Here is a 27,793-nt window from a genome sequence, read left to right as displayed (position 1 = left end):
GAGGAAGGAGAAGACGGTTTCCTCCCTCACGTTTGTTTCACGTGGCCGAAAGGGTATTGGGCCTAATTGGGTTGGAGTGTGGGCTGCTCGGTGGGCTGTAGCGTGGGCTGTCCGGCCAGGTAAGCCTGTTTCTTCCTTTTCTTTTATTTCTGTTTTTCTGTTTTCTGTTTTCCATATAGTTAATTTTAAATACTGTTTTGAATTCAATATTTTGTAAACTTCATTGTTTGAATTTAAGTGAGATTCACTTCAGGCACTTAAAAGTTTGTTATTGTATATTATAAAATCTCATAGGAATACTAAAGCATTGATTTATTAATTGCCATTAATATTTGAATTTAAATTTCCATATGGACATGAATTTGAATATTATCTTTGGAACTATTCAAATTCTTTTCTAACTGATAGTTTTCTTACTTAGTGATATGTAGAATTTTATTTGGTTTTTATCTTGCAAGAAACAATTCCCAAGTAATGTTTATTTATGAATTTTAAATAAAAGAGTGGTTTTGATGACATAATTTCATGGGCTAAAGTATCTCTAAGGACTTGATCTCCTATTTGAGAATGTTGTCCCTTGCATTATTTTATGTGAACACTTATTTGATAGGGTCTTGTAAAGTTTATAATAACCCTATTTCTAGGGTAGCACTGCTATTATATTTTAATATACCTTGAAATATCAAGAGTAGATATTACTCTCATCATGATTTGGGTCTTGTTATAAAGATAAGTGGTTGATCACCACTTATGGTTTTTTAATTATAGGATTTAGCATTAGGTGCCTCTTATGTTCAAGAATGGAAGCATAAGATGTTAATGAGGATGCAATACTGATTGTAGAGTTGAGATGACACCATATTGCATTTGCTAGGGTTTAATCTCCCCTAACCATGATAAGGTGGTTACTTGCTTAACATTTCATGTGCTTCTCTAATTACTAAGGATTTGGGAATTGGTTTTATCTCTTACCAATTGGCTTCTATTATTATCCCCATTTTATCATTAAAGTAATTAAGGTGGTTATGGTTCTTTTTATAGTTAACTTTGGTTATATGGATTAATGATTTCTGCTCCTTATAAAGTATGGAGTGTTACTCTAAGGTTTTCTTAGGTCCTTTAATTGAGGAATAATTGGAATAGAGATGTGATAGGGTTCTACTGATGATCACCATGTGATTCACAAGTTAAGGTTGGAGTATAAGCTTAGGGTTTCTTACTAGTTACCTCCCTATGATTTCATGTGGTGAATGATATTTGTTTATCCTATCAGGGTTTAACTTATCCTCACATATCTCCAAAGCATGATCATATATTATATATGATCATCTTGTTGTTAATATCTTTACTTCAAATTCTTAGGGTTTATGATCATTACACACTTTATAATGATCAAGGTTGGACTTCCTAGGGTATCCCTCCTTGAATGGGTTTCTCACTCTCAAGATCAAGTGTTGTCTTGATCAAGTAAATATATACTTTCTTTTATAGTTTCTTGAATGGGCATGGTTATGGTTGTCTCAATTATCTTGAGTATAACACCATGGGTTGAGCTTTCTCATTTAAGAATGGTTATTCTAGGGTTTATGGTGTACTCCTAATATTTATTTAAGTTGCTGAGCCAAAGATTCAATTGTCTATCTTAGTTGGTTTATTCCACTCCTTATTTCACTAAGTCATGGATTTAGTCTTATTCCATTTGGTATTTGGTGATCTCACCACTTCAAGGTGGAATGGTTTACCTAGTACTTTAGTTCAAAGTTTAACATTGATTCTTAAATAGGTAAAGCTAGGTTTAGTATGAATGCTCACTCTCATTTGGGAATGGTTTGAATAATAATATAGGGTTCCTCTTGAAGATGACGTTGTGATCATATGGATATTTATACCCAAGGTTTGCCTCAAGGTTTGTCATTGCTTATCTAATAATTATAATAGAACTCTCACCTCTCTAGGTTTGATGCTTAATAATTTGGAATAGAGAAGATTTATATTCCTTAGTTGGATCTCCATGTCTTGTTTCCAAGAATGGAGTAAAAATGAGTACCATGAGATTCCTGGTAGGATTATGGATTGGTTTAAGACATGGAAAAGATAAGTCAAGAATGGTTTCTCCATTTTATTGTTACTTGATTTGCAATTGAATTGATGTTCATATGTTATGACAAGGATTACCTTAATATGATCTTTTGTAAGATCAAGTAGTTGATCATTGTGTAAGGTGTTGTTGTGTTGAGTATTAGTTCCATTTGATCTAACCCCTTAGATCAAATTTATCTCTACCCAAAACAAAGTTTTAACAAAGTCACATTGAGGTTTATAGCGCTTGACTTGATGAGCTACTTCAATTCCACCAAGGTCAAGTGAAACTTCAGTTACTGTGACTGTTTTACTTTAAAGCGCGAAAATTCCCCAGATTTTCTATGCATGAATGCAATGCAAACATCTGTTTCCTTTATTTTTGTAACCCCATTACCTGGGATATTACCAACTGTGGTGACCCGGCATACCACTGCATGATGTAGTATGCAAGTCTGATACAACACCAATGAAACACCGTTCCACTAGTATTATATCGCTCAGAGTGGTACAACAGAAACATATGCGGGTCCAAGGCATGTCTATAGAATTACAACATCGACTCTGTTACATAAGATCAGCACAGCCTCCTACTTTACAATGAGGTAAAACTGCAAATAAACTCCAGAAGAACGACTCGTAGTCTAGTCTTATCACGAACTCTATTTGTAGAGTATTTAACTAGCTATAGGGGCTATGAATAGATTCTAGCTAAATAGGCGCTAGGTTTAGGAAGCTAGTTCCCTCCTATGGCTAAACTAGGTTTTCTCCTTGTTGGATGTGGTATCTGACTTATGCAGACTATATCTTTTCTCGAACTCCGTATTGATCTCACTAGATATAATTGAATATATCCCTTGTCCAGATTCTTCCTGGAATCCATTAGTGTTTGACATCAAACAACTATTACTTCCTTTACTTCCATGATTTCCTCCAATATTATAAGCTTGTTTTCCTTTCTCATTGAATATTCAATGATTGGGACTTCTTCTGGTCCTGACAGTCTTAATTGAAGACTAATTGGATAACATTCTCCTATTTGATAAAATAGGTCTTTGTTTTCCCTTACTACCAAAACTGCAATAATGGTACTTGGTAAGGTACTTACTATGGAATTGATCATGGTGGTTTATTCCTCTAAGAATGGATTAGACTCATTTAGTCCATCCAATCATGGTTTATAGTTGATACCTATAACTATTTTGTGTTCTTTAGGTTCCATGAAAGGAATCTTTAAAATAGTCTTCAGTTTTGGTATAGTCAATCTCCTTCAGTCTTTGACCTTCTTGAGTTGTATTTGGTCTATGGTATTTCCTTCATCCAACTTCTTTATGCTAGATTTACTTGAGTTTTCGTACTTCTGAGTAAATATTACTCACTTTCTCAAGTTATAGTCCATTTCTTACTTCCTCGAGGTATGAACCTCGGCTACTGGTCTGACCTCCTTCTGAAAGTGGTGTCAACAATCTTATGAAAATAAGATCGAACTTTCGCTCAGTTCAGACCTTCTTCTACTATCTTGCTCCCAATGTTGAGTTATTGTACATCCAATTCAGTCTTTACTCTACCCCTTAGAGTTTTCTTATGGTCTTCATCTCCTTTTCCTCCAACCATTGGACTTATGGTTAGAATATTGGTCTAGGTCCAACTTATGGTTTTTACTTCTTCTAAGGTCTCACGAAGAATGTTTGTGGTATATCCACTCAATTTGTGGACATCCAATGTGAATCCTTCGACTAACTGATTATAGATCTAGCTATTTGGCTGACAAGATTTTTATTTGTTCACAAACTTTTGTTACAAATAATTAAATCGTGGACTATTAGTAATACCAACTGATACCAGCTGTGGTTATTATACCAACTGTGGCTATTTGATATCTAAAAATGGATTTTATTATAGGTTCTGATCAACTGGACGAGACATCTTCTGCTTTATCTCGCAGTATTGATCCTATACCAATTGTGGTCTTCTGATATCAACTATGGTCTTCTTATATCTGCTATGGTTTCATAGGTCATCTTCCTTCTGTTAGGGTTTATTTTGCAAGAAAACCACTAGCTGACACTATGATTATAGTATCCCAAGTGATTTCACATGCATTCCCTCTTCTATATTAACTATGGATCTGCTTGAGCTTCACCATAATCATCATATTTCTCACCTTCATGCTTCTCATGTACTAAAGTACTCCTCTGTTGAGGTAAAGCATGAGTTTTAATTGATACTTCCTTCGGAGAATAGTGGTTACTTCCCACAACTTTGTTTCCTTTATTTGATGAACCTTCATCTTGTCTTCAGAATCTTCAGAATTCGTCGCTTCCTCACACGAATACTATTACCCTCTAGATCTATAGCATCAAGTAAGGACTTGATATTGCAACATGCATTTGCATATCAAAGTCAAACTTCATGTATGGATCTAGTCAAACAATGAAAATCCAATGAAATCCAAGAAGATTCAGCTTCGTGTTTATATTACACATCATCATAAGCCTGAATATAATAGTTGGGTAAGACATCTCTAAACATCAGGCTCTGATGTGTAGTATATAACACCACATCAGATAGGTTTATATCGTGATACTTAGTACTCATATATGGAAGTCTACTATTTGTCTCAACATTTACCTTAATTGCTCATTTGCAATGAGATAAACTTGAAGCAACGTGGTCTAGGATAGTTAAGGTTAACCTAAATTTGTTTGGAAGTACTACTTAACTTTCATTTTATTGAGGACTATCTCACATGATATGTCTAGGTTCTATCATGTCTACGCTAAACACCTATTTATTAGGATATATCTCCTATACTTCTAAGTGTTTATACTATCCTAAGACTATGGTTATGATGTGCCTGGCACACTTCCCATTGTTTTGGAACACAATTCTTGCACTATTGTTTATTACTTGACTTCTTATTGTACTTCTCCTAAATATTTATGATGTTCGAGTCCATCACATAATGATTCCCAGGTGAATCATATATGATTACTATCACTACTCTGTAAGTAGACATGTTTTATTTCTATTTCTATTACTTACCTCTCATGATTGACTCATCATGGTCTATACTACCTCACATAACTCATAGTTATCACTTACTAGCAACTGTTTCACAAGTCTAGATAATTTTAATTACTCATTACTTAACTTGGTCTACATCTTCTTTTAAGATTGCTTAATTATCTTCATCACTTAATTTACTCCTATTACATGTCTGAATAATTCTTACTTAATCATAACTTGAGTTGGTACACATCTTCTAATAGGATAGTTTCCTTATGGTTGTATCCTCTCTTTGGACTACCATATATTGTATACCAACTGTGATCTACTCATCTTTTGTTTTAAGGACTTATTGATGTGCTACATGTTTGGGATTAGCTATCTTTACTTAGTAAAGATAGGTAAGAAATGTTGACTCAAGTGTGTCAGGATTATTCTTAAGTGAATATCCATCTCAAGTCATAAGAAGTATTTGGTTTACCTAAAACAACTTCCTATAGACACTATCAATCCTATAGGTCTCCTTTAAAGGGTTTTAATCCTAGGGTCAAAGCATTTGCTCTGATACCAACTGTGGTGACCCGGCATACCACTGCATGGTGTAGTATGCAAGTCTGATATAACACCAATGAAACACCGTTCCACTAGTATTATATCGCTCAGAGTGGTACAACAGAAACATATGCGGGTCCAAGGCATGTCTATAGAATTACAACACTGACTCTATTACATAAGATCATCATAGCCTCCTACTTTACAATGAGGTAAAACTGCAAATAAGCTCCAGGAGAACGACTCGTAGTCTAATCCTAACACGAACTCTATTTGTAGAGTATTTAACTAGCTACAGAGGCTATGAATAGATTCTAGCTAAATAGGAGCTAAGTTTAGGAAGCTAGTTCCTTTCTATTGCTAATCTAGGTTTCTCCTTGTTGGATGTGGAATCTGACTCCTCTGGTAGGTCCTGTTTCTTGAAGTACTTGTTGGCTCCTCGGCCTTCGAGTTGCACTGTAGATCCTCCATCGTGGCCTCCATATCTAAGCAGGGGATTTAAGAGTGGGATGAGTACGAGCGTACTCAACAAGTTCATTATAGGAAAGAGGTGTTTAATGCACTAGCTACGGCATTAGACCAGAAAGTCTAATACCAATGCAGGTTTTCATAATCATTTCTTCAAGAGGTTGCTTTTATTCAGAAGAACTATGTCCGTCAGCCTTCACCGGTTTACTAGAACTTCATGGAGCTCCTTTCCGGCCGCGTTCGCAGTTCCATATCCCGGAACAGGGAGTGACAGGTCACGGTTCTTTACACTCTGCAGAGGTGTGTTGCTTTACCTATAAGAGATCTTATCCTTGGTGCCAACCGGGCAATTTCCCCGTCCACACTTCCTATGGTGTGAGGCCCGGTATAAGGTCTAGCCAATCATGTTCCTCCGCTACCTCGAACACCCACCCTTTGTTGCATGCGCCGACCCTGGGTCCACGTCAGTCCCATTATTCCCGTAATTTCAGGGTGGACCCCGACCACGACAACAGTGCTGGGCTCTTACCATACACTCCTACGCCGGTGGCTGCAACCCATCATAGACCACAATACCGTGGGGACTTAAGGCTTCCCCAGCCTACCGCTTGCACTTCGCACGACAAGTGTCTACGGACTGTGCCGTGGGGACTTAAGGCTTCCCCAGCCTACCGCTTGCCGCCGACAGATACAAGTGTCTACGGTAAAGCGCATCCGTTGATGAACGAGAGGTGGAAACACTTTTGACTACTCCGTCCCACTCCGGATCTTATGGTTAACACGGGTATTACGGCACAAGAATCACTGGCGACATTTGTTGTTTAATCCTAGATGGATATAAGCCCGTGCAATGGAACCTCCACCATATCAACACAATCCATGGTTCCATTGCCCACCACATAGTCATATTCATAGTTATGAAAGTAGTGGTTTTGATTTTTGTGCAATAGTGATAACCATAATACTTTGCAAGTAATTTGGTAAAAATACTCAAGTGACATGAGCAAGTGATGAACTTACCTTTCTTGACTGCAAGATTATGCAGGCAAGGTCTTCGATACGCAATAACTCCAAATTCTGAAATAGCATCATCGTCCGGTAAGGACGATGTTTAAAGGATTGGCAAGGATGCAATAATGCATAAGTATGAGATGCAATCGCTCTAAGCGTGACTTAACCCCGATGATTTAGGATTAGTAAGTGGTAATGATTAGTTCAGGGTGTGTTGCACTTTTAGAGTGATTCACAAACAAGGTTCTTATTCAGGGTTGTGTTGTTTTAGAATCATAAGCAAGTGGTAAAAATGTATAGTAACAATCATACCCACCAAGGAATAGTAGTTGTATAATAAGTAAAGAGCAGTTGTCAATTTTAAGTCCTATAGTGCATGGTTGATGATTACTTATTATATAATTCAAAAGAATAACTTTTGAAGAACATAATATTTAATAAAGAACAAGGATGATAATTAGGTTGGTGGGGTTCTATGGCTTTCTTTGGTTCTAATTGGTTTCTGGAGTAAGTAGTAGATGGATCACAACATAGTTGGATTCATCAATAACTAGAACTTGTAGGGTTGAGTTAAGTCTAGGCATTCTAAGCAATTCATTATACCTGGTTGTTGTCAGGGTTGGTGTATCTTGCTAGTGGTAGCTGGCTAGGGTTTATAGGTCCTTATAAGCAGGGTTGGTGATGGTTCTCGGTTTACTTCAAAAGAATAACTTTTGAAGAACATACTTTTTAAATAATAGGAAGTATATCAATTAGGTTGAGATTGTTTAGGTTTGCTATTTAATTCCCTAAGTAAAGAATGGTTGGTTCTTAAATGGGATGGTTCCTAAGTATTTCACACTAGTAGGGTTTAATGGAGTATGGTTGGGTAATGCTCAGGGTTTGGCATAGTTGCTCCTGAGGTTCATCACATTGGTGTGATGCTAAGTAGGAATGAATATGGATGATGGATTTGATAATAGGATCTAGGGTTTACACTTGGTTGACTCTACTTGATTAGTTAGGTCTGATGAGGATGAACATATGGGATACCCATATATTGGTGATGGTCTTCTACATTTTATGAGACCAAGACTAGTGTTTAGTTGCTACTATGGTTCTATGATTTGAAAGAAGGTACCATGATCACATGTGCTAACCTAGGGTTTAGGTTAGAAGCAAACTAGGGTTTCCATGTAATAATGGAGCTAGGGTTCCTAATGATATTAGGGTTTTAGGAGTCACATGAAATGATGAGTTCCTGGTTCTATAACTTATGAAATTAGGGTTTTCTAAATACCCTAAAGTTCTTGAATTAATAACTTCACTTTAAGGTTGAAGTTATTAATAACTTTGAAATAAAAATTAATATTGGATTTGGCATTTTTTTTATTTTTAAAGATTTTAATAATTAGGGTAATTATTAATCAGGGTTTAAATCTCTCTGATAATGCTTTAACAAAATAACAAATAAAGAAAATTAGTTTTAATGTTTTCTTTATTTATTTACTGGTTTTTATTTACTTTTGGAAATTTTTACTAATTATTGAATTTTAATTGATTTTAGAATTAAAATTAAAGGCTTAAATAACAAGTATTAAATAATTGAATTTTTATTAAAAATAAAAATTCCATTTTATATTTTTATTGGATAGAGTTTTCTTTTCTAAGAATTTTAATATCTTATTTACATTTTTCTGATTTAAATTGAATTTTCTAGATTTATTTGAAGTTGCAGCAATTTTCTGGATTTAAATTTAAACAGGAAATGACTTAATGTACCGGTTGGGTTCTACCCGTGTGACTGACTGGTGGACCAGGGATCCACGTCAGCTGCCACGCAGGCGAAGACTGGTCAAGTTTGACCGGGCATTTGACCTCGCCGACGTTTAGTCACCGGCGGCCTCCTGGGGACGGCGCCGCCGATTTAAGGCACCCCCGGAAGCGAAACTCGTACCTACGGACTCCCCTCGACACGCTGGACAACGTAATGGTGTTAGATTTTCGAATGGGTCACCGGAGCGTTGCCGGCAAGCATGCCCGCGGCGGAGCAACTCCGGTGGGATCTCGAATCGTAGGCTACGGTTGATGAAATTGCACAAATAAGGGGTCTCTGAGCGCGCATACTCACCCTGAAGTTGAGAGCATGCTCGACGAGGAGGATTGACTGTGGTGGCGAGCTCGATTTGGCGAATGTCGAGGATGACCGGAGAAAGGGAATGGCTAAATCGGCCTAGCTCCGACTTCCCCAGGATGCTGGGCTTCTACCAGATGCTGTACACGACGAGGCGCACCTACTCGACCACTGCACAGATACTGGGGAGGCTCCTATCGCCGGCTTCTTCTACGGCTCCGGCAGCCAGTACTTGAAGCTGGTGAGAAATGGAGAGGGTTTGAGAAAGGGTGGAGTGGCTTCGAAGAAAAAGGAGTTCACAGAGATCTTCTTGGCCTATTTATAGCCCAAGGAGATCACGGAGGCGATGGCACGTCGCCGGTGATGGCACAAATGCGGCGGTGACGTCGCCGATGATTTCTGGCACGAATTTGGTCGTTTTTTAGATAAGTTCGGACGCGGGGATTCTTGTCCATGTTGTTGAGCTGGTCGCTGGCGTCCGCGCTCGCCCTTATCGACGACGGTGAGGTGGCCGGCGAATTCCCTCACGGTGTCTCGGTGGCGACCATGCGCAAGAGGAAGGAGAAGACGGTTTCCTCCCTCACGTTTGTTTCACGTGGCCGAAAGGGTATTGGGCCTAATTGGGTTGGAGTGTGGGCTGCTCGGTGGGCTGTAGCGTGGGCTGTCCGGCCAGGTAAGCCTGTTTCTTCCTTTTCTTTTATTTCTGTTTTTCTGTTTTCTGTTTTCCATATAGTTAATTTTAAATACTGTTTTGAATTCAATATTTTGTAAACTTCATTGTTTGAATTTAAGTGAGATTCACTTCAGGCACTTAAAAGTTTGTTATTGTATATTATAAAATCTCATAGGAATACTAAAGCATTGATTTATTAATTGCCATTAATATTTGAATTTAAATTTCCATATGGACATGAATTTGAATATTATCTTTGGAACTATTCAAATTCTTTTCTAACTGATAGTTTTCTTACTTAGTGATATGTAGAATTTTATTTGGTTTTTATCTTGCAAGAAACAATTCCCAAGTAATGTTTATTTATGAATTTTAAATAAAAGAGTGGTTTTGATGACATAATTTCATGGGCTAAAGTATCTCTAAGGACTTGATCTCCTATTTGAGAATGTTGTCCCTTGCATTATTTTATGTGAACACTTATTTGATAGGGTCTTGTAAAGTTTATAATAACCCTATTTCTAGGGTAGCACAGCTATTATATTTTAATATACCTTGAAATATCAAGAGTAGATATTACTCTCATCATGATTTGGGTCTTGTTATAAAGATAAGTGGTTGATCACCACTTATGGTTTTTTAATTATAGGATTTAGCATTAGGTGCCTCTTATGTTCAAGAATGGAAGCATAAGATGTTAATGAGGATGCAATACTGATTGTAGAGTTGAGATGACACCATATTGCATTTGCTAGGGTTTAATCTCCCCTAACCATGATAAGGTGGTTACTTGCTTAACATTTCATGTGCTTCTCTAATTACTAAGGATTTGGGAATTGGTTTTATCTCTTACCAATTGGCTTCTATTATTATCCCCATTTTATCATTAAAGTAATTAAGGTGGTTATGGTTCTTTTTATAGTTAACTTTGGTTATATGGATTAATGATTTCTGCTCCTTATAAAGTATGGAGTGTTACTCTAAGGTTTTCTTAGGTCCTTTAATTGAGGAATAATTGGAATAGAGATGTGATAGGGTTCTACTGATGATCACCATGTGATTCACAAGTTAAGGTTGGAGTATAAGCTTAGGGTTTCTTACTAGTTACCTCCCTATGATTTCATGTGGTGAATGATATTTGTTTATCCTATCAGGGTTTAACTTATCCTCACATATCTCCAAAGCATGATCATATATTATATATGATCATCTTGTTGTTAATATCTTTACTTCAAATTCTTAGGGTTTATGATCATTACACACTTTATAATGATCAAGGTTGGACTTCCTAGGGTATCCCTCCTTGAATGGGTTTCTCACTCTCAAGATCAAGTGTTGTCTTGATCAAGTAAATATATACTTTCTTTTATAGTTTCTTGAATGGGCATGGTTATGGTTGTCTCAATTATCTTGAGTATAACACCATGGGTTGAGCTTTCTCATTTAAGAATGGTTATTCTAGGGTTTATGGTGTACTCCTAATATTTATTTAAGTTGCTGAGCCAAAGATTCAATTGTCTATCTTAGTTGGTTTATTCCACTCCTTATTTCACTAAGTCATGGATTTAGTCTTATTCCATTTGGTATTTGGTGATCTCACCACTTCAAGGTGGAATGGTTTACCTAGTACTTTAGTTCAAAGTTTAACATTGATTCTTAAATAGGTAAAGCTAGGTTTAGTATGAATGCTCACTCTCATTTGGGAATGGTTTGAATAATAATCTAGGGTTCCTCTTGAAGATGATGTTGTGATCATATGGATATTTATACCCAAGGTTTGCCTCAAGGTTTGTCATTGCTTATCTAATAATTATAATAGAACTCTCACCTCTCTAGGTTTGATGCTTAATAATTTGGAATAGAGAAGATTTATATTCCTTAGTTGGATCTCCATGTCTTGTTTCCAAGAATGGAGTAAAAATGAGTACCATGAGATTCCTGGTAGGATTATGGATTGGTTTAAGACATGGAAAAGATAAGTCAAGAATGGTTTCTCCATTTTATTGTTACTTGATTTGCAATTGAATTGATGTTCATATGTTATGACAAGGATTACCTTAATATGATCTTTTGTAAGATCAAGTAGTTGATCATTGTGTAAGGTGTTGTTGTGTTGAGTATTAGTTCCATTTGATCTAACCCCTTAGATCAAATTTATCTCTACCCAAAACAAAGTTTTAACAAAGTCACATTGAGGTTTATAGCGCTTGACTTGATGAGCTACTTCAATTCCACCAAGGTCAAGTGAAACTTCAGTTACTGTGACTGTTTTACTTTAAAGCGCGAAAATTCCCCAGATTTTCTATGCATGAATGCAATGCACACATCTGTTTCCTTTATTTTTGTAACCCCATTACCTGGGATATTACAATATATTAGAATGATCCCGGTTGGCATGGCACCAAGTATCAACTTGGAGGTTATGGATGTGAATAAAACTTTCCGACATGGAGAGTTGGAGGAAGAAATATGCATGTAGCAGCCTAAGGGATTTCTTGTTAAAGTCAAAGAAGACTATGTGTGCAACATGAAAACAAGTCTCTATGGCTAGAAATAAGCATCAACATAGTGGTACATGAATTTTGAATCTTTCATGGTGGATAAAGGCTACAAAAGGTGTAGCTCACACCATTATGTGTTTATGCAGATGTTTTCAGGTGACTATTTTATCATGTTGTTGCTATATGTCGATGATATCTGATTGTTGGCAAGAATGTCTCTAGAATTGCTAGACTAAATAAAGAGTTGCAAGAAGGTTTTGCCATGAAAGATTGCTTGGGTCCGGCAAAGTGTATTCTCGGCATGAGAATTGAAAGAGATAGAAAATCCAACAAGTTGTATTTGTCTCAGGAAAAATATATTTAGTACTTCGCAAGTTCAAGATAGACAAGGTAGGAGAAGTAAGTTGTCCACTAGCAGCTCATTTCAAGTGGAGCAAAAAGCAATGTCCTCCACTGACACGACGCAAAGGAAATCCAGAATGTTCCTTATGATTCAACGGTTGGGAGTTTGATGTAAGTTATGGTGTGCACACGACCTCACATTACTCAAGTGGTTACTGTGAGACGATTTATGTCTAATCCAAAAAGACCAAATTGGGAAGCCGTGAAGTGGATTTTGAGGTATCTTCGGGGCACTACCAATACAAAGATTTATTTTGTTGCTAAGGAGCCAGAGTTGATTGTTTATTCATATTTAGACATGGCTGGAGATGTTGATGGCAGAAAGTCTACTTCGGGTTATTTGGTTAACCATTCAGGGGGAGCATTGGCATGGCAAAGCAAGCTGCAAAAGTGTGCGGCATTGAACACAACTGAGGTCGAGTTCATCGTCATAACAAAGGCGGGGAATGAGATATTATGGCTGAAAGATTGGCTTGCGAGTTCCGATTTAAGAAATACAAGTATGTGTTGTTTTGTGATAACCAAAGTGGCATCTACCTAAGAAATAATGCAAGTTTTCGTTCAAGGTCGAAGCATATTGATCTACGCTATCATTGCATTCGATATGTGCTAAATTCTAAGCAAATGTAGATTGAGAATGTGCACATTGAGGACACTGAGGCTGATATGTTGACCAAGGTGATGACACGAGGAAAGCTAGAGGTATGATGTAGGGTCGCCAGAATAACTGACATAGGTAGTGAGACCCCCCATGATGTCAGGAGGGTGAGTTTGTTGGGCCATGTCCCTCCACATGGATGTGTGTCGGCAGCCCAACATGACCCTAGAAAGTCCACACATATCAAACCATATACTGACGTTCGCATCCAATAGCTGAGCTGCCTCCTTGAGAGGTAGAAGGGAGAAAACCCTAGCCACCCTTGATAGATGTGTGTGAGAGCAAGAAGCAAGCCAGAACATGTCTACTTCTTTGAGAGGATGGAAGAACACACTAGAACACCACAACAAAGTGAGAAGAGTGGAAGAAGAAAATGTGATTTTTGTCCAGATTTTTTATATAGATCTAACCGTTCTATCTTCAAGATGGTGTTTTAATTGGATCTAAACTTGATGAGATTGTTCCTTACGTTGAGTACTTGAATCTGGTTAGCTAGTTTGAGATTTGGGTAAGTGTAGAATCAAATTCGAGAGTGGTTTTCACAGTTCGGACTACAACAACTTCAGCAGAGAGCGGTTTTGGGAGACAAACAATTTAGTCAGGCAAACGGTGTTCGATTGAGCATATGTATGCTTGTCTGCCAAATTTGGTATTGATTGAATGGTTGAAGAGCAGCTTGCTGATTATCCAAGGGGACAAAATCATTGATACCTCTACTTTGTTGTATCCTGCCTCTTGTGGTTATTGTTATTTGCACCGTGGACAACAAGGTGAAAATTGTTGTATTCTTTAGATGTTCTGGAGAAGACTCTGTAACCAAGTGGCTCGAAGTAAAGTTTGCGTGGACCGGTTAGTTGAAACCTGTGATTTTTCTCTTCTCATGTTAAGAGGATTTTACGCGTAAATCCTTATGTCAGTTGTGCGTGTGCTTATGTTTATTTTTCCGATGTATATCTCTTGGTTGAAAAAGTTTACCAATTTACACAGGCTTGGTGGGGGTGACTAGTGAGGCCGTATATCTCCTCACTTGTGTGGCCCAACAAACCCTTCTCTTGGTCGTTTTTTTTTAAAATTCTCTTAACACATTCAGACTTAATTACTTCTCCAATGTCATGTGTGCGCCAGACGACTTTCCTTTCCAGCGGCACAGTTGACGTGATTAGCAGCATCAAATGTTTGCCAGTATTCATCTGACCGTGCAGCAATGGCGCGGTGCAGGACATGGTGGATGAGCTGTGAAGTGTGCGCTAGAGAGAGAGCGAGACGGGGCACTGCTGCTACAACTTGGTTGCTTCGTTGGTTGACTTGTTCACGTCTGCCCATAAAGACTCATTCACTCCAGCGCTGAGTTATTGCCATCGCTGTCTATAGACGTGGAGATGGGCTGGAACTGATTCCAACATAGTGATGGAGAGTTCGCCGGTACTGGGTAGTGGCCCAATTGGTAGACCTGTAGTGTGGCACAAGCCCATTTAGAGCATCTTCACCAGCGCGTCCGATAGCGGCCCCGTAGCTTTTTAGGGCCGGGGTGAAAATAGACTCGCACCGGCACGCCCCAAACGGCGACCATGTTGCAGGAGGACTGGGAGACAGAGATGGAACGCCGCGCCTTCGTCACGGCCGACCGACCGTAGGAGGCGCCGCATCGCCGCCCTTGACGCAGCGAAAGCGGTGGCCTCTGCGGAAGCGTGCCTGAGCTTGGGCGGCGGCCTGAACAACATCTCGAGCTCCCCGTCGTCGCCGGGTTACTATGCGCGGTACACCGCGGACGCGCCGTCGATCTCGCAGATGCGGCTGTCGCAGATGGACGGCCGCGCCCGCTGCTCCCCTGAGTTCGGGGACGTCGACATGACCGTCGACAACAACGCCCCGTTCTCGCCGGATTCAACGACTCGGGGCAGCGGCGCCTTTCGCTTCCCCGACCTGAACGATTCGCCTGACCTGCGCCGCACCCAGGGCTACGTGACAGATGGCACCGGCCTTCCACGCGACCTCTTCCCCGGCGACGGCAGGCGCACCCAGCGGGTGTTCGGCAGCGGGTCCGGCGTGTCCATGGGCCAGGACGATGTGTGCTTCCTTTCTTTCTATGTGTTGTGTGCATCGTAGACACCGACGGTTACTCAAAGATTGTAACTTTATGCGTAGATTGCCGGCGAGGAGGAGATCCTGAACGGCATCATACGCGGCCATGCCTACTAACCCCCGGTCGACGACTACGAAGAAGAGGCCGAGGAGGACGAAGGTGAGGAGGAAGTCCAGGAGGAGCTGATCGACGCCGAGACCGGCGCGAGCGTGAGGAGGACGCGCAAGAGAAGATCAAGGCACGGAAGGAGAGCGGCACGACGATGGTGGATTGGGTATGATCTACGCCTATCTTATTTGCATATGAATTGGTGATCAATGTTGTTGCATATGAATTGATGATCCAACTTGTTGCATATGAATTGATGATCTTCAATGTTTTTCATTGTTTTGCATCATATATTGTTAGATGCTCAAAGCCCTCGAAATGTACAAGAACCAACACGAGGACACAGACTTTCCGTTTATGCATTGCTACAACAAGCTCCAAGGTTGCAAGAAATGGGACGACCTCCTCCACACTCTCTTGAAGGACGGGGAAGATGGGCCGGTCGATCCAGCCGACGCCTCCACCGGGCGCCCCATTGGCAACAAGAAGGCCAAGGCCGAAAGGAATGCAACGCCAGTATTGGCAGCCATGGACGCCTCCATCGAGAAGATGATCACCTCGTTCTCGGTGGAGAACAGGGAAGCTGCCGATAGAGCCGTCGTCGTGTGGTAGGCGATCCTCGACAAACAAGACGCCAAGATCGAGTTGGAGAGGGAGAGGGTGGAGGCGGCGAAGATGGAAGCTCACGCCACTGCCATGAAGGCCAACAATGAAGCGACGCAGCTATCGTTGGCCAAAATGTCTCAAGAATCGAAAATCTTGATGGCCGACATGGAGAAGATGGACCCCTTGGCGTGGGTGTGGCACGAGATGTACCATGAGCGCATCGGCCAAGAGGTGATGGCGGCGTGAGCTGCGGCGGCGTCTCCCTCGGCACCGTCCATGTCTACCCCGGCACCGTCCGCTTTCATGTCTCCCCCGGCACCGTCCGCGTTCATGTCTACCCCGGCACCGTCCGCGTTCATCTCTACCCCGACACCGTCCGCGTTCATGTCTCCCCCGGCACCGTCGACGTTCATGCCTCCCCCGCCTTCCGTGGATCCTAAAGCAGCAACGGAGCTGCCGCCGGCCGCCGATGAGGAAGCCGTCGAGGTTCCGCCGCCCGTGACCTCCTTTGTGTGATCATGCGATCATCTGCTTCGAAAGCCCTTTTTTTGCGCCGAAAACGGCGATCTGGTGGCCGTCTGTTGGCCCAAATTTCTTATTCCAAAACCTATTCGTATTTGGTGGCCGTGTGTTGGTCCAACTTCATATTAGTAGACTTATTCGAATTTCTATGGTTGTGTTTGATATTTAAAATTCAAATTATCTATCGGGGCCGCCTGTTTGGGGGCGCCGGTGTGGGAGCAGCTCCCCCAAATGGAGGATATTGTGCCGGTGTCCCCCAAACGGAGGTGTCGGCGCCCCTGCTGGCGCCTATTTGGGACGCGCCGGTGAAGATGCTCTTAAGAGCCCTTAGCATTAAAGAACCAGGTCGCTGACATGAGGGATCCACCTGCTAGTCTAGTGTCTTATACATTGAGGAAAAGCTAAGGAAAGCCCCTCCCTAACCCTAGCCTCCACCACGCCGTTCACACTCGCCACCTCCGCTGGTGCCAAGCAGTCTTGGCGGTGACCGTTTGTGCATAGGTGATCTCGCGTGTGGGCGGTGGCGTTGTTTGACACCATGGTGGTGTCGGTGGCTGGTTTGTCTCGGTGACATTTGCTTCGTTCTAAACCCTAGAAATGTTCTACACCCTAGAAATGGGTTGACAGAAGATAGCGAACACGACTTCTGAAGTGTGCGCATGAGGCATTCTCTCTCTCTGTCTCTCTCTCTATAGTTTTGGCCGGTGAGCCAACAATGGTTTTGTCTTGGGGAACTAGACCGTGTTTGCCCGCTATCGTTGTGTTATGTGGTGGTGTGTTGTCACCTTATTTGACAACTTTAGGTTGTATGTTCATTGTAAGGCGTTTGCCAGTCTTTTTAAATAAATGAAATAAAGGTTAGACACATCACTTTGGTGCATTTCGAAAAAGAGTGCCTTACGTTTGCCCTGAGTGTTTGGACGCAGGTGATCCCTGAGAGACAGAGAGCTGCTTGCTTGATAGACTCTTTTCTTTTTTGTCTCTAAGACAAACCGAAAGTAAATTAACCAAGAAATTCTTTTGATAGGAAACCAAGAACTCCAATTAGTAAGTGAGGCTAAGCTAGCTATAATATTTGATTTCTGGATTTGGAGGAGATGCACCGGCGGCCTCCCATTTTACAAAACCCCTTCTCCTCCGTCAGTAAGCCGGAGAAGAAGGAAACAGGGGAGGCCACGGCGCGCATTTCCTCAATCTTACGTCTCCGGTAATAGTCTCCGTCCTCTACTGGTGCTACTACTCTTAGTTCTCTTAGATGCTACTGGTACTACTATTACTACACCAACAAAGTACATCTAATCACTCGCTACTCCTTGATCACGTCGCCGACCTAGCTAGTAATGAAAAAACTGCCTGCCGTCTCCATGAAACGCATGCACGCACGAGTTCTTGGGTGAATCCGATCGTTCATGCGTCGCTCCACGCGGCGAACATGGGCATTTGAGCGATGGAGACGGCTGCCGGTCGCGCCGACGACGCCCAGGAGCCCAACGGCGCCAGGGTGCTCATGAGTTTCGGGGACGGCGCCAGGGTGGTCGCCTGCTGCTGCTGCTGCTGCTGCTGCGGCTTGGCGAAGAGCATGGAGAGGCCGCCGCCCCGGTCCGGGCTCTCCTCGCGGGAGTTGCTCAGGCTCGTAACCAGCGACGACGCGGCCGACATGGACATATGCACGTGCGCACCGTTGCCCCCCTGCGCGGCTTGGCCGTCGACGGTGACCAGGTCATGCAGCGCCGAGAAGGCCTCGCCCGAGGAGAGGACGTCTTGGTGGTGGCCGCGGCCGCCGGCGTCCGTCCTCTGAGTCTGAGTGGACAGGGGCACCAGGGCGGAGGCGGCGCCGTCGTCAGGGGATGGCAGGGGCAGTGGCGGCGCGGCGGTAGCGTCCTTGTTTCGCCTGGCGAGCTCTCCGGGGAGGAGCGTGTTGCTGGCCATGATCTTGTCGACGTCGTAGCGCGTGATGTCGAAGTTGGTGACGGCGTTGAGTCCCCGGAACTTGATGGCGGCGATGTCGTACGCCTCCGCCGCCTCCTCCTGCGTCCCTACATTACATCGGTCATTGAGACGTATCAGTACGTACGTAGAGACAGCAGGTACTGCACATGCATGCAGGAATCATTGGATCTCGAGTCTGAGTTCATCTGAACCGAGGAATCTAGGGAGGGAACGCGCGGGGCTCCCGCGCGCCGTCATGATGAGCGGCGCCATGGTCAAAGGTGGATGACGACGAGTCGACGACGATGCAAAAAAAAAGCCGGAGAGCGCGCGTGCGATTTGGGACAGTGCGAAAACTAGGAAAGGCCAGCCTTATGCAAAGGAGCCACGCATGCACAGGGCCATACACAGAAGAAGGTGGAGAGAAAGATATTTGTAGAGGGAATGCATGATGAAAAAAGAAGAAGCTCAAAGCAACAAAACATTCCCTCTAACTTTGGCAGAGAGGGGAAGAGCATCATTGGTCTGCAACGACGGACACATATGATGATGATTTAGACAGGAACGCCCTGCACTGCTTGCGCCCTCCCGCCGCGACAAAGCTAGCCGGCTATGGCGCCTCAGGTTCGGATAGATTTTCAGGCAGGCAGAGAGTGACTCACCGAAGGTGCCGAGGTAGAGGTCTTTGTTGCCGGAGACGCGGCCGATGCGCGCCTGCCACCGCCCGTGCTGGTGGTGCCGGGTCACGCCGCGGTACATGGACGCGCCGCGAGAGAAGCCGCTGCTCTTCCTGCAGATTAAATCATGCATCAAACTCCTCTTCTCTTAAGTTTATTTATTTATCCCCTTCCTTCCTCCTCCAAATGCATTCACCTCCATGCCGCCATGCATTACCTTCTGAGGTGTGCCACGTACTCCTGCCTCGTCATGTTCTTCATCTCCTCCAGCTCCTGCTGGTAATCCTCCAGCTGCATGCATGCGAAAACAAGTAAGTGTGTATGAGACCACAGCACGGATGTCACTGTGCCTAGCAACAGTTCACTCTACCAATTAACCAAGTACCAGTACGTCCCAACTGAATAGTGCTAGTACGCGTATAATCTCATGTACTGCTGCGATTACTTACGGGGAAGTTGATGTGGGTGGAAGGGCCCCAGTACTTGAGTGCTGCCTGGTCGTACGCCCGAGCCGCCTTCTCCTCCATGTCGTACCCTCCTATATATGTGTAACACAGTTTTTACCACAATCAAGTTTTTACCATGTTGGCAGGTCATGAACGTATACCGAGATAAACTACTTACCGAGATAAACTGCATAGCCAGCGGCCGAGTAGTTAGTTAATCACCACGACAGAGGAAGACATTGGTTAGCAAGCTTATTAGTTAGCCACAAAATGATAGAGATTGATCATGTTTACAGGAGCTAACTAGCTGAAGCACTACCTTGCCTCCCTTTCCTGGTCTGCCCTTCCTTCTTGCAGCTGTTGTCCCACAGGTGCGCCTCATACCGCCCCGTCCACCTATGCCTGCTAATTTTAACCACACGTTAATCTCCTACACTCTGCTCTTCCCTCGAGCTCACTACCTTCAGATGGATGCCATTGTCCAAGCTAATGACACAATGTACATGTGTAGTGTACCTGGTGACGCCCCGGTACTGCGACGTCCGCTGCCCGAACGTGTCGATGGACTTGCGGTGGTGCACTGGCTGCTTCTGCCCCGCCGTCGCGCCGCCGCGCTTCCGCCCGCCGTCCGCCGCTGCGGCGGCGACCACGGACCCGTACTCGGCCCCCGCGGTCACGCAACTGGACAGCGACCCGGCGGAGCTCATGGACAGGGCCAGCGGGTGGTGGTGCCCGTGAAGGTGCTGCTGCTGCTGTTGGCCTGCTCCTGCCGCAATGGACAGCACGTTCTCGGCCGTCGCGTACGCGCTCGTCGCGCCGCGCGCGGCCTGCACCCAGCTCGCCATGGCCGTGGCCGCCGCCGCGTCCTCCTCGGCCGCTACCGCCGTAGCACCGCCGTACAAGTCGTACGACTGTTGCAGGAAGCCACCGCCACCGTGGCCGTTCCCGTGGTGCACACCGCCACCACCACCGCCTCCGCCCCCGTAGTAGTAGAAGCTGGAGGTGTTGTCCAGGCTCAGCGCCATCGCTGGCTGCCCCGCTCCAAGAAAGTCCTCCAGCTTCGGCCCTGCAGGTGACCGATCGACGAGGAAAGGAATCATCATCAGCCAGGAGGAGTCCAAGAAACCTGCTTGGCTTATCGGCCGAGGGAACAAATGTACTTTGTATTGCCCTGGGCACGTACCGTGGTGATCCTGTTGATCGGTTCTTCGGAGAGCTTCCATGATGCAGAGGGAACCGTCGGACTTGAGCGGCATGGATGCCAGCTGCGAGTAATACCCGCCGCTGGCCACGTCGGTGCCTAGGCTGTAGGCGGCGGCGACAGAGCTGGGGTAGAAGAGGCCCTGGTGCTGTTGCTGTTGCTGGTGCTGCACATGCTGGTGGTCGTCTATGTGCTGCGAGAGCGAGAAGCCCAGCCAGCTCGCCGCCGAGTTGCTGCCGCCATTGCCATTGTTGCTATTGTTGTTTGTCATCGTGTAATGTGAAGCTATCTAGCTAGCTAGATAGAGATCGATTGGCGAGAGAGGAGAATGATGTGGAGATCGGTGGCCGAAATGGTTGAACTATATCAATAGAGAAAAGAAAAGGACCAGCTAGCTAATGATCAGCAGTGTCCTCCCGGCATTGCTTGCGGTGGAGATTGGAAAAGAAGAAGAGGAAGGAGCGGCAGAAGGAGAAGATGATGGAGTGAGCAAGTCCGTTTGTGCTCGCGTTTGCGCGTGGCTTTAAAGTAAGCAAAAGGAATGAGCTGAGCTAGCTGCTCTCTTGCTCTTGAGTCTTGACCCACACAATAACACCATTCACACACACAAGTGACACACAACATATATATGTGCAACCAAAAGAAAAGGAAAAAAAGAAACTCATGCCCGGATAATACAACATTCTCTCTCAGCTTGGGATCTGTGTAGCTACCAACAAACTCTCTCTCTCTCTCTCTCCACAATGACACAAAGGAAAAGACGAAGGGAACTTGCATTGCATGGGCATGTTGCTATTGGTTTGTACAGTATTGGTTCTGTGTGGTATGTATGGGTGTAGCCATCAGGTAGCCAGCTAGGTATGTGGTAGAGGTACTTTTGTTGCTGTACTAGGTCTACTAGCATTCAAGCAGAGCCATGCAGATACCGCACTGCACAACTTGTCACCTCACAACAGTTGCAGTTCACTGCAGGGCCTCCTCAATGCAACATTATTCCTACATAATTCAACTCATCTTCAATGCTCAACATTCCAAAGAAAATAAAATCATGTATCTTGTGTCCGATTGGTCCATTTGATTGGCCCGCGGACAGATAATGGGGTTGTGTTCTTCCCTCATCCGTTTAGGTGAGGAGTGAACCGAGCGACCTCATGTATTTTTCATAATAGTTCACATATAAAAACATAATTTACATGCAGCCAAAAAAGAAAAGAAAAAGGACGTAAATTATAAACTAGATAAACTCTAGCTAAATAGGATTTGGGCCGCCGCCTATGCATCCTCGTCGTCGTCGATGGTGATAACCACCGGTGACGACTACGGCTATGGTGGTGCAGGGCCGGTGGCTAGTACATCAGTGGCTCACGCGCTGTGATGGTGTTAGTGCTTGGCAAGGCACGGGTGCTGGCCCATTCCACCCAGGCCACGTAGGCTCTGAAGTTGGTGCAGCAGGTGTGCGCCTTCCACTATGACCATGGCTGGACGGGGGCCAACTGGCACAGTGGAATCACCGGAGGTTTGGCAAGGTGTTGTTGCACCAGCGCGGACTACCACAGGATCTCTGCGAGCCCTGTCCCACCTACCGAGTTCCTCCAGCTCAGGCTTCTCAAGGGAGAACTTGAGGGCCTCCTCCTCGGTTAGCTCGAGTGGCTGCAGGGGTCTCCTCCTCCTCTCTCTTGATGATCGCCACCTCTAGCTCCTTGCCATACGCGAGGGACGCAAAGCCGTCGGTGTCATCTTGTGCGTCCTCCTCCTCACCTTGGCCCGCGTCCTCGCCATCGTTCTCCTCATCAGGGAACAACGCGTCACGTAGGATATAGGTGTGGGCACCTCTAGTCGTGCTCCCACATGTCTGAGTTGGCGGGGACGTGCCGCGGATCTGGCGGTAGTAGAGCCTGCCATATTGGATCTTGAGGTGGCGGCCATGCCCTTCTTGTGGAACCGAAGACGCATGGATCCTTTCCCGGTTCAGATGCCACCAGCCAGGGAGGTTGACATCATGCCATGGATCCGTGGCCTTCTCCTTCCACTAGGTGTGGGCCACCTCCACGGTGACGTAGAAGTGTTTGCGCTAGTGGCGTCCCTTCTTGCCTGATGAGGACCCAGCCTCTCATGGTCGTTGTGGGACTTTTCTTCCTCGGGCACGAGCCCTTCGCCATTGCGATTGCTGGCAATGGGGGATCTAGGTTCATGGGTGGCTAAAAGTGGAAGTGAAATGGCGCAGTGTGGGATTGGGACGATATGGTATCTGCATTAAAAAGGACCGGCACAAGGACGACATTAATGAAGATGTGCATGAGCCGATCGAGTAACCAATTTTAGTTGCATCACAAAAGACGAAGCATGGTGGGCCTCTGCTATGGAATCACTTTTGACATCTATGATGTAAAGTTGTGTGTTTGAGTGAATACAACCCACGTTTTCTGGTAACCACTTATCTCAAGTAGGTGACCTTACCACTACAGCCACGCATATCATCAGTTCAGAAGCAAGCACATTGATAACACTTAACAATGTTGGGACTCCAGAGAAGAGTGTTGTAGTCAGTGAAGAATTTTTCCCACAAGGGTGACTCGAGAGTTTATATTAAACTCTCAGGGAATTGGCTTAGAGTTATCATTTTTCCTCTTCTTCTAGCAATCCCGCAAAGTAAAGTATTGCCTTGTGTCCCCAACTTCACCGTGTGATTGTCAACCACAAGGTTTCGTATTCGTAATTGAAGACAAAAGATGTAGTAATAATAAAGTAAAGTAAATGAACAATGTAAACTAAGCAAATGAAGTAAAGAGATAGTTGTTTCTGGGTTTTGTGTGTGATTAAGTAAACAAAGTATTTATGTATTTTCGGATTAAAATATTTTTGAAAGTAGAAAGTAAGATAAATGCAATGAAAAAGTGCTTTGATTAAAATTGGACCGGGGTTCATGGGTTCACTTGTCTACTCTTTTTTTTTAAGTTGTAGTGGATACTAACAATTCACCAATGAGATAATATTGGTGGAACCTCAATATGTGTTTGATAAGGATTCATATGGGAATCACGTCCTAACATAGAGATGATGAAACACATCTCTCTTACACTCCACAATAAATGGAAAACTCCAAGCAATCTTGTATTAAGAATTAACAGAGCATAGCCATAAGTACTTTGACATGATGTTTGAATATCAAATATGCTACCTTGAGCAACAAGATTATCACTTTTGTCACGTGATAAACATAGCACATGAATTCACTTTATCCCTAGTGAGGTAGCAAACGAAAAGGCAAAACCATAATAGATCATGAATTTGTTTTCACTATTCAATCACTAAAACCATGCTACTCCATCTAATACAGACATATCCCCACACATGTTCTTGTATACAAGTTGGATCAGAATAAGTACTTAAGAACAGTGTACATAATATGCATCTATCAATACATCTTACACATAATAGATTCCAATCTCATATCACAATATCATAGAATAAAGATCTACCATATATGAATTACATATATGACCATAATCATGTTGGGTAGCTCATATGGTACTAAGATCTATGAAGAACAAGAGAGAAATAGATCAAGCTACTGCCATAACCCATAGTCCAGAGGTGGACTACTCCCCCTTCATCATGGTGTTCATGTGGAAGACGTTGTAGAAGGTGGAGATCCCTCTGGCGGTGGCTCCGGCAGAGTTTCCCCCTCTAATCTTCCTTGCTGCAGCCTATGTTTTCGTGTTTCGGTGTTTTTGTGGCGTTCTCCTCGAGGAAACCCCGGGGGGTCATATATATAGGGGTTTTAAGGTCAAACCAAGTCGGTTGGCACAAGATTGAAGCGAATCGGACGATCGACGGTGAAACGGAGGTGGGTGGCACGACCCCCCTTACTGGGCAAGCCACCACCCCTCGTTTGGGCCTCAGACCCTTCCTCGTGAGGTCCATGTGCTCGAGCTGCTTCTCATGGTGAAATATTGACGTCCCCAAAATCCTAGCTCAATTTAACTCTGTATAGGTCCCTGAAAATGGAAAATACGCAAAACAGGGTTTTTCTGTTCTGTGGAGTTATAACCAAAATAAAGGGGATCATCGGTAAATCCCCATAAATCGGTATAAAACATGAAAATAACATCATATATGTTGCAAATATGTGGGAATATGTGGCAATAAAGTTCAAAGTTCATGTATGTATTTTATATGCAGCACACATGGTAGTAAATCAATACTAGACAACAGTTCATCATCATTTACAAGTAGGAGTTCATCAACATCATCAAGTACATGATCATAACCATGATGGACGTCAAAAACACTAGTTCATCATCTTAAAAAACAACAGTTCATTACAAATACTTGGCTAACGATGCAGCACGAGTTAAAGCAGAAACATGTGGTGATACATCAGAGAAGGGGTTAACATATATACCACCTCCGACTTGGTCATAAGTTTTCTTCAAGTCCTAACTAATGGAGGGGATATATCACCACCTCCTAAAATATACAATTTGTTCTTCAAAATAGCAGCAGTTATCAACTTCAAGGATCACACCAAAGTACCCGAGAAGGATAGTAGAAACACTAAATGTAATGCTTGCCAAGCTAGGTCTTCAGCCTGACCCTCCTCTCGATCACGTTCTTTCGTCGCAGCATAGCTCGTATAGTCGGTCTTGTTATCTGCTAAGTGGTTAATAGCCATGAAGAGCAAGAAGGAATTGTACATATTCTTCAGAGGAACGTGGGAAGGAGTGAAGATGATATTCATCTGATCATACAGGTTGTGCTCTCTTGGGTGTTTCTAAGATGGAAAAGGTAAGTGTCAGTCAAGGACACAAAAGTGATGGGTTCATTGGACAGAAGAAAACAATCCTACTGTTGCAACAACAAAAACACAAAAGTGAAGATGAACTCACCCACGAAGAGACAAAGTGTTAACGAGAACGTTTCTCATGGTTCATGTAGCCGATCACTTACCGATCTCAAGATCGTGAGAAAGACAAGCGCCACAAGGGGCGGCGCTTCCATACATGTTCACACGTACGGCTTGACGATGAACAATGTTCCCTCATTCCAGCGGGGCAGCAGAAGGAGAGAATCCACAAGAACACTCCAACATTACTATGGCATGGTGGTGTTGGTGGCGAAACAATTTCAGTAGGGCTTCGCCGACGCCACAACTGGTATAGCGGATCAGCGGGAAGAGGGAGAAGGGACCAACCAAAGAGTCATGGAATGAGCAACCTTGGAAGAGGAGTTCCACCCATCTAATATAGGAGGACAAGAGGGTAGCATCCCAAGGGGTTTGGCAGGCCATGGAGTTTCCCCCACCTCTCCCTCCATTATATAGTGGATACTCCACTCACACCCACTCAAAAAATCCCATAATGATTTAAATCTCCTCTAAAAAATAAGGGTTTTTCTCCCATTAATGAATAATTTTTTTAATTATTTTACTTAATATTTATTAATTATTTGAATTCACAAACATTAACATTCAACCCCTTTAACTATTCCAATATCTCGAAACAGTTTCGGTGATTCCTGAAATAGTCCCTATGTTGTCCAAACTTTCTCTGGTGTTCTATATCCACTTAAAAACATCGACGAGCCTTAAGTGTGTCACCCTACTATTCGTGAATAATGTGGACATGAACGAGACACCTATCTGATCAATAATCATCAGGGGATCTAGAGATTAGTAATGACTCCCACTCATTCAGCGATGAAACTTGTGATCGCATGAAACATAAACATTGTAACTAATTCTTTTTATCTTGCGATACTTCACTTGTTTGTGATTTGATCATCGGTATAAACTATACCTATTTCGATTCCCTTACCAAAAATTACTCTTTACTCGTTTCGTGATATGATATTCTTGTGACATAGTCACGTGCTTGCAAGCGGTGTCAATGTGATATCACCGAGAGAGCCCAGAGTATATCTCTTTGTCACCAAGATGGATAATTCGTACTCTCGATCCATGAGCCTCAACTAACACTTTTAGAGTATCCAAATCAACCTTTATAGCTACCCCGTTCGGTGTGACGTTTGATATCATCAAAGTACCCTTCTAGTGTTAGTGATTGAAATGGTCTGATGGTCTAAGGAATAAAGCTACTTCGTATGTGTTTGATATAGCAATGTAACTTAATGACTTGATCGTATGCTATACCTACTTGGGTGTGTGTTCATCACATCATTCTTCTAATGACGTGACCCCGTTATTAACAACATCCAATGTTTATGATCAGGAAACCTTGATCATCAGTTAATCAACGAGCTAGTTAAAAGAGAGGCTTTACTAGGAACTCTTGCTTGTTTATTAAACACACAAGTATTAACGTTTCCGGTTAATACAATTCTAGAATGAGAAATAAACATCTATTATAAACATGGAATAATATAATGACAACTTTATTATTGCCTCTCAGGCATATTCCCTTCAGTCTCCCACTTGCACTAGAGTCAATAATCTAGTTAACATTGGCAAAGATCCAACACCCATGACGTTCTAGTGATGATCATGCTTAGCTTGTGGAAGAGGTATTAGTCAACGGGTATGTAAGATCACATCCATATGTATTTGCTAATCACTTGCGTCTCTACGCAACACTTATCTCGAATGAGTTAGTATGTCATTGTATAGTTTGGTATTTTGGTGAGACATCAATTCCTCCATGTGAAATTATGTTGCCAACATTGATGTAGAATGTTGCTTCATAGTATTGACACATTTGGAACTGCACCAAGTTTCTTTAAAGAAATTTTGACTCAAA

General features: G+C 43.2%; 1 protein-coding gene across 2 annotated transcripts; it reads right to left on the bottom strand.

Annotated features, from left to right (window-relative positions):
• Positions 1–17,833: 17,833 nt before the first annotated feature.
• LOC127334005 (AP2-like ethylene-responsive transcription factor CRL5) lies at positions 17,834–21,647 on the bottom strand. Of its 2 annotated transcripts, none has more exons than XM_051360436.1 (8): positions 21,021–21,647; positions 20,354–20,903; positions 20,157–20,242; positions 20,016–20,024; positions 19,841–19,929; positions 19,609–19,682; positions 19,377–19,504; positions 17,834–18,821 (listed from the first exon to the last, which is right to left on the bottom strand). In XM_051360436.1, the coding sequence occupies exons 1-8, from the start codon at positions 21,307–21,309 to the stop codon at positions 18,193–18,195; spliced, it is 1,854 nt and encodes a 617-aa protein (XP_051216396.1). In that variant the 5' UTR covers positions 21,310–21,647; the 3' UTR covers positions 17,834–18,192. The 2 variants fall into 2 exon arrangements, with proteins under 2 accessions (XP_051216396.1, XP_051216398.1); XM_051360438.1 differs by having other exon boundaries at positions 20,157–20,239; positions 21,021–21,646.
• Between the last annotated feature and the right edge of the window lie 6,146 nt (positions 21,648–27,793).

The sequence above is a fragment of the Lolium perenne genome, chromosome 2 (genome assembly GCF_019359855.2).
Source record: "Lolium perenne isolate Kyuss_39 chromosome 2, Kyuss_2.0, whole genome shotgun sequence".
In the NCBI taxonomy this organism is placed as follows: Eukaryota; Viridiplantae; Streptophyta; class Magnoliopsida; order Poales; family Poaceae; genus Lolium; species Lolium perenne.
This window is presented reverse-complemented; position numbering and strand designations above follow the sequence as displayed.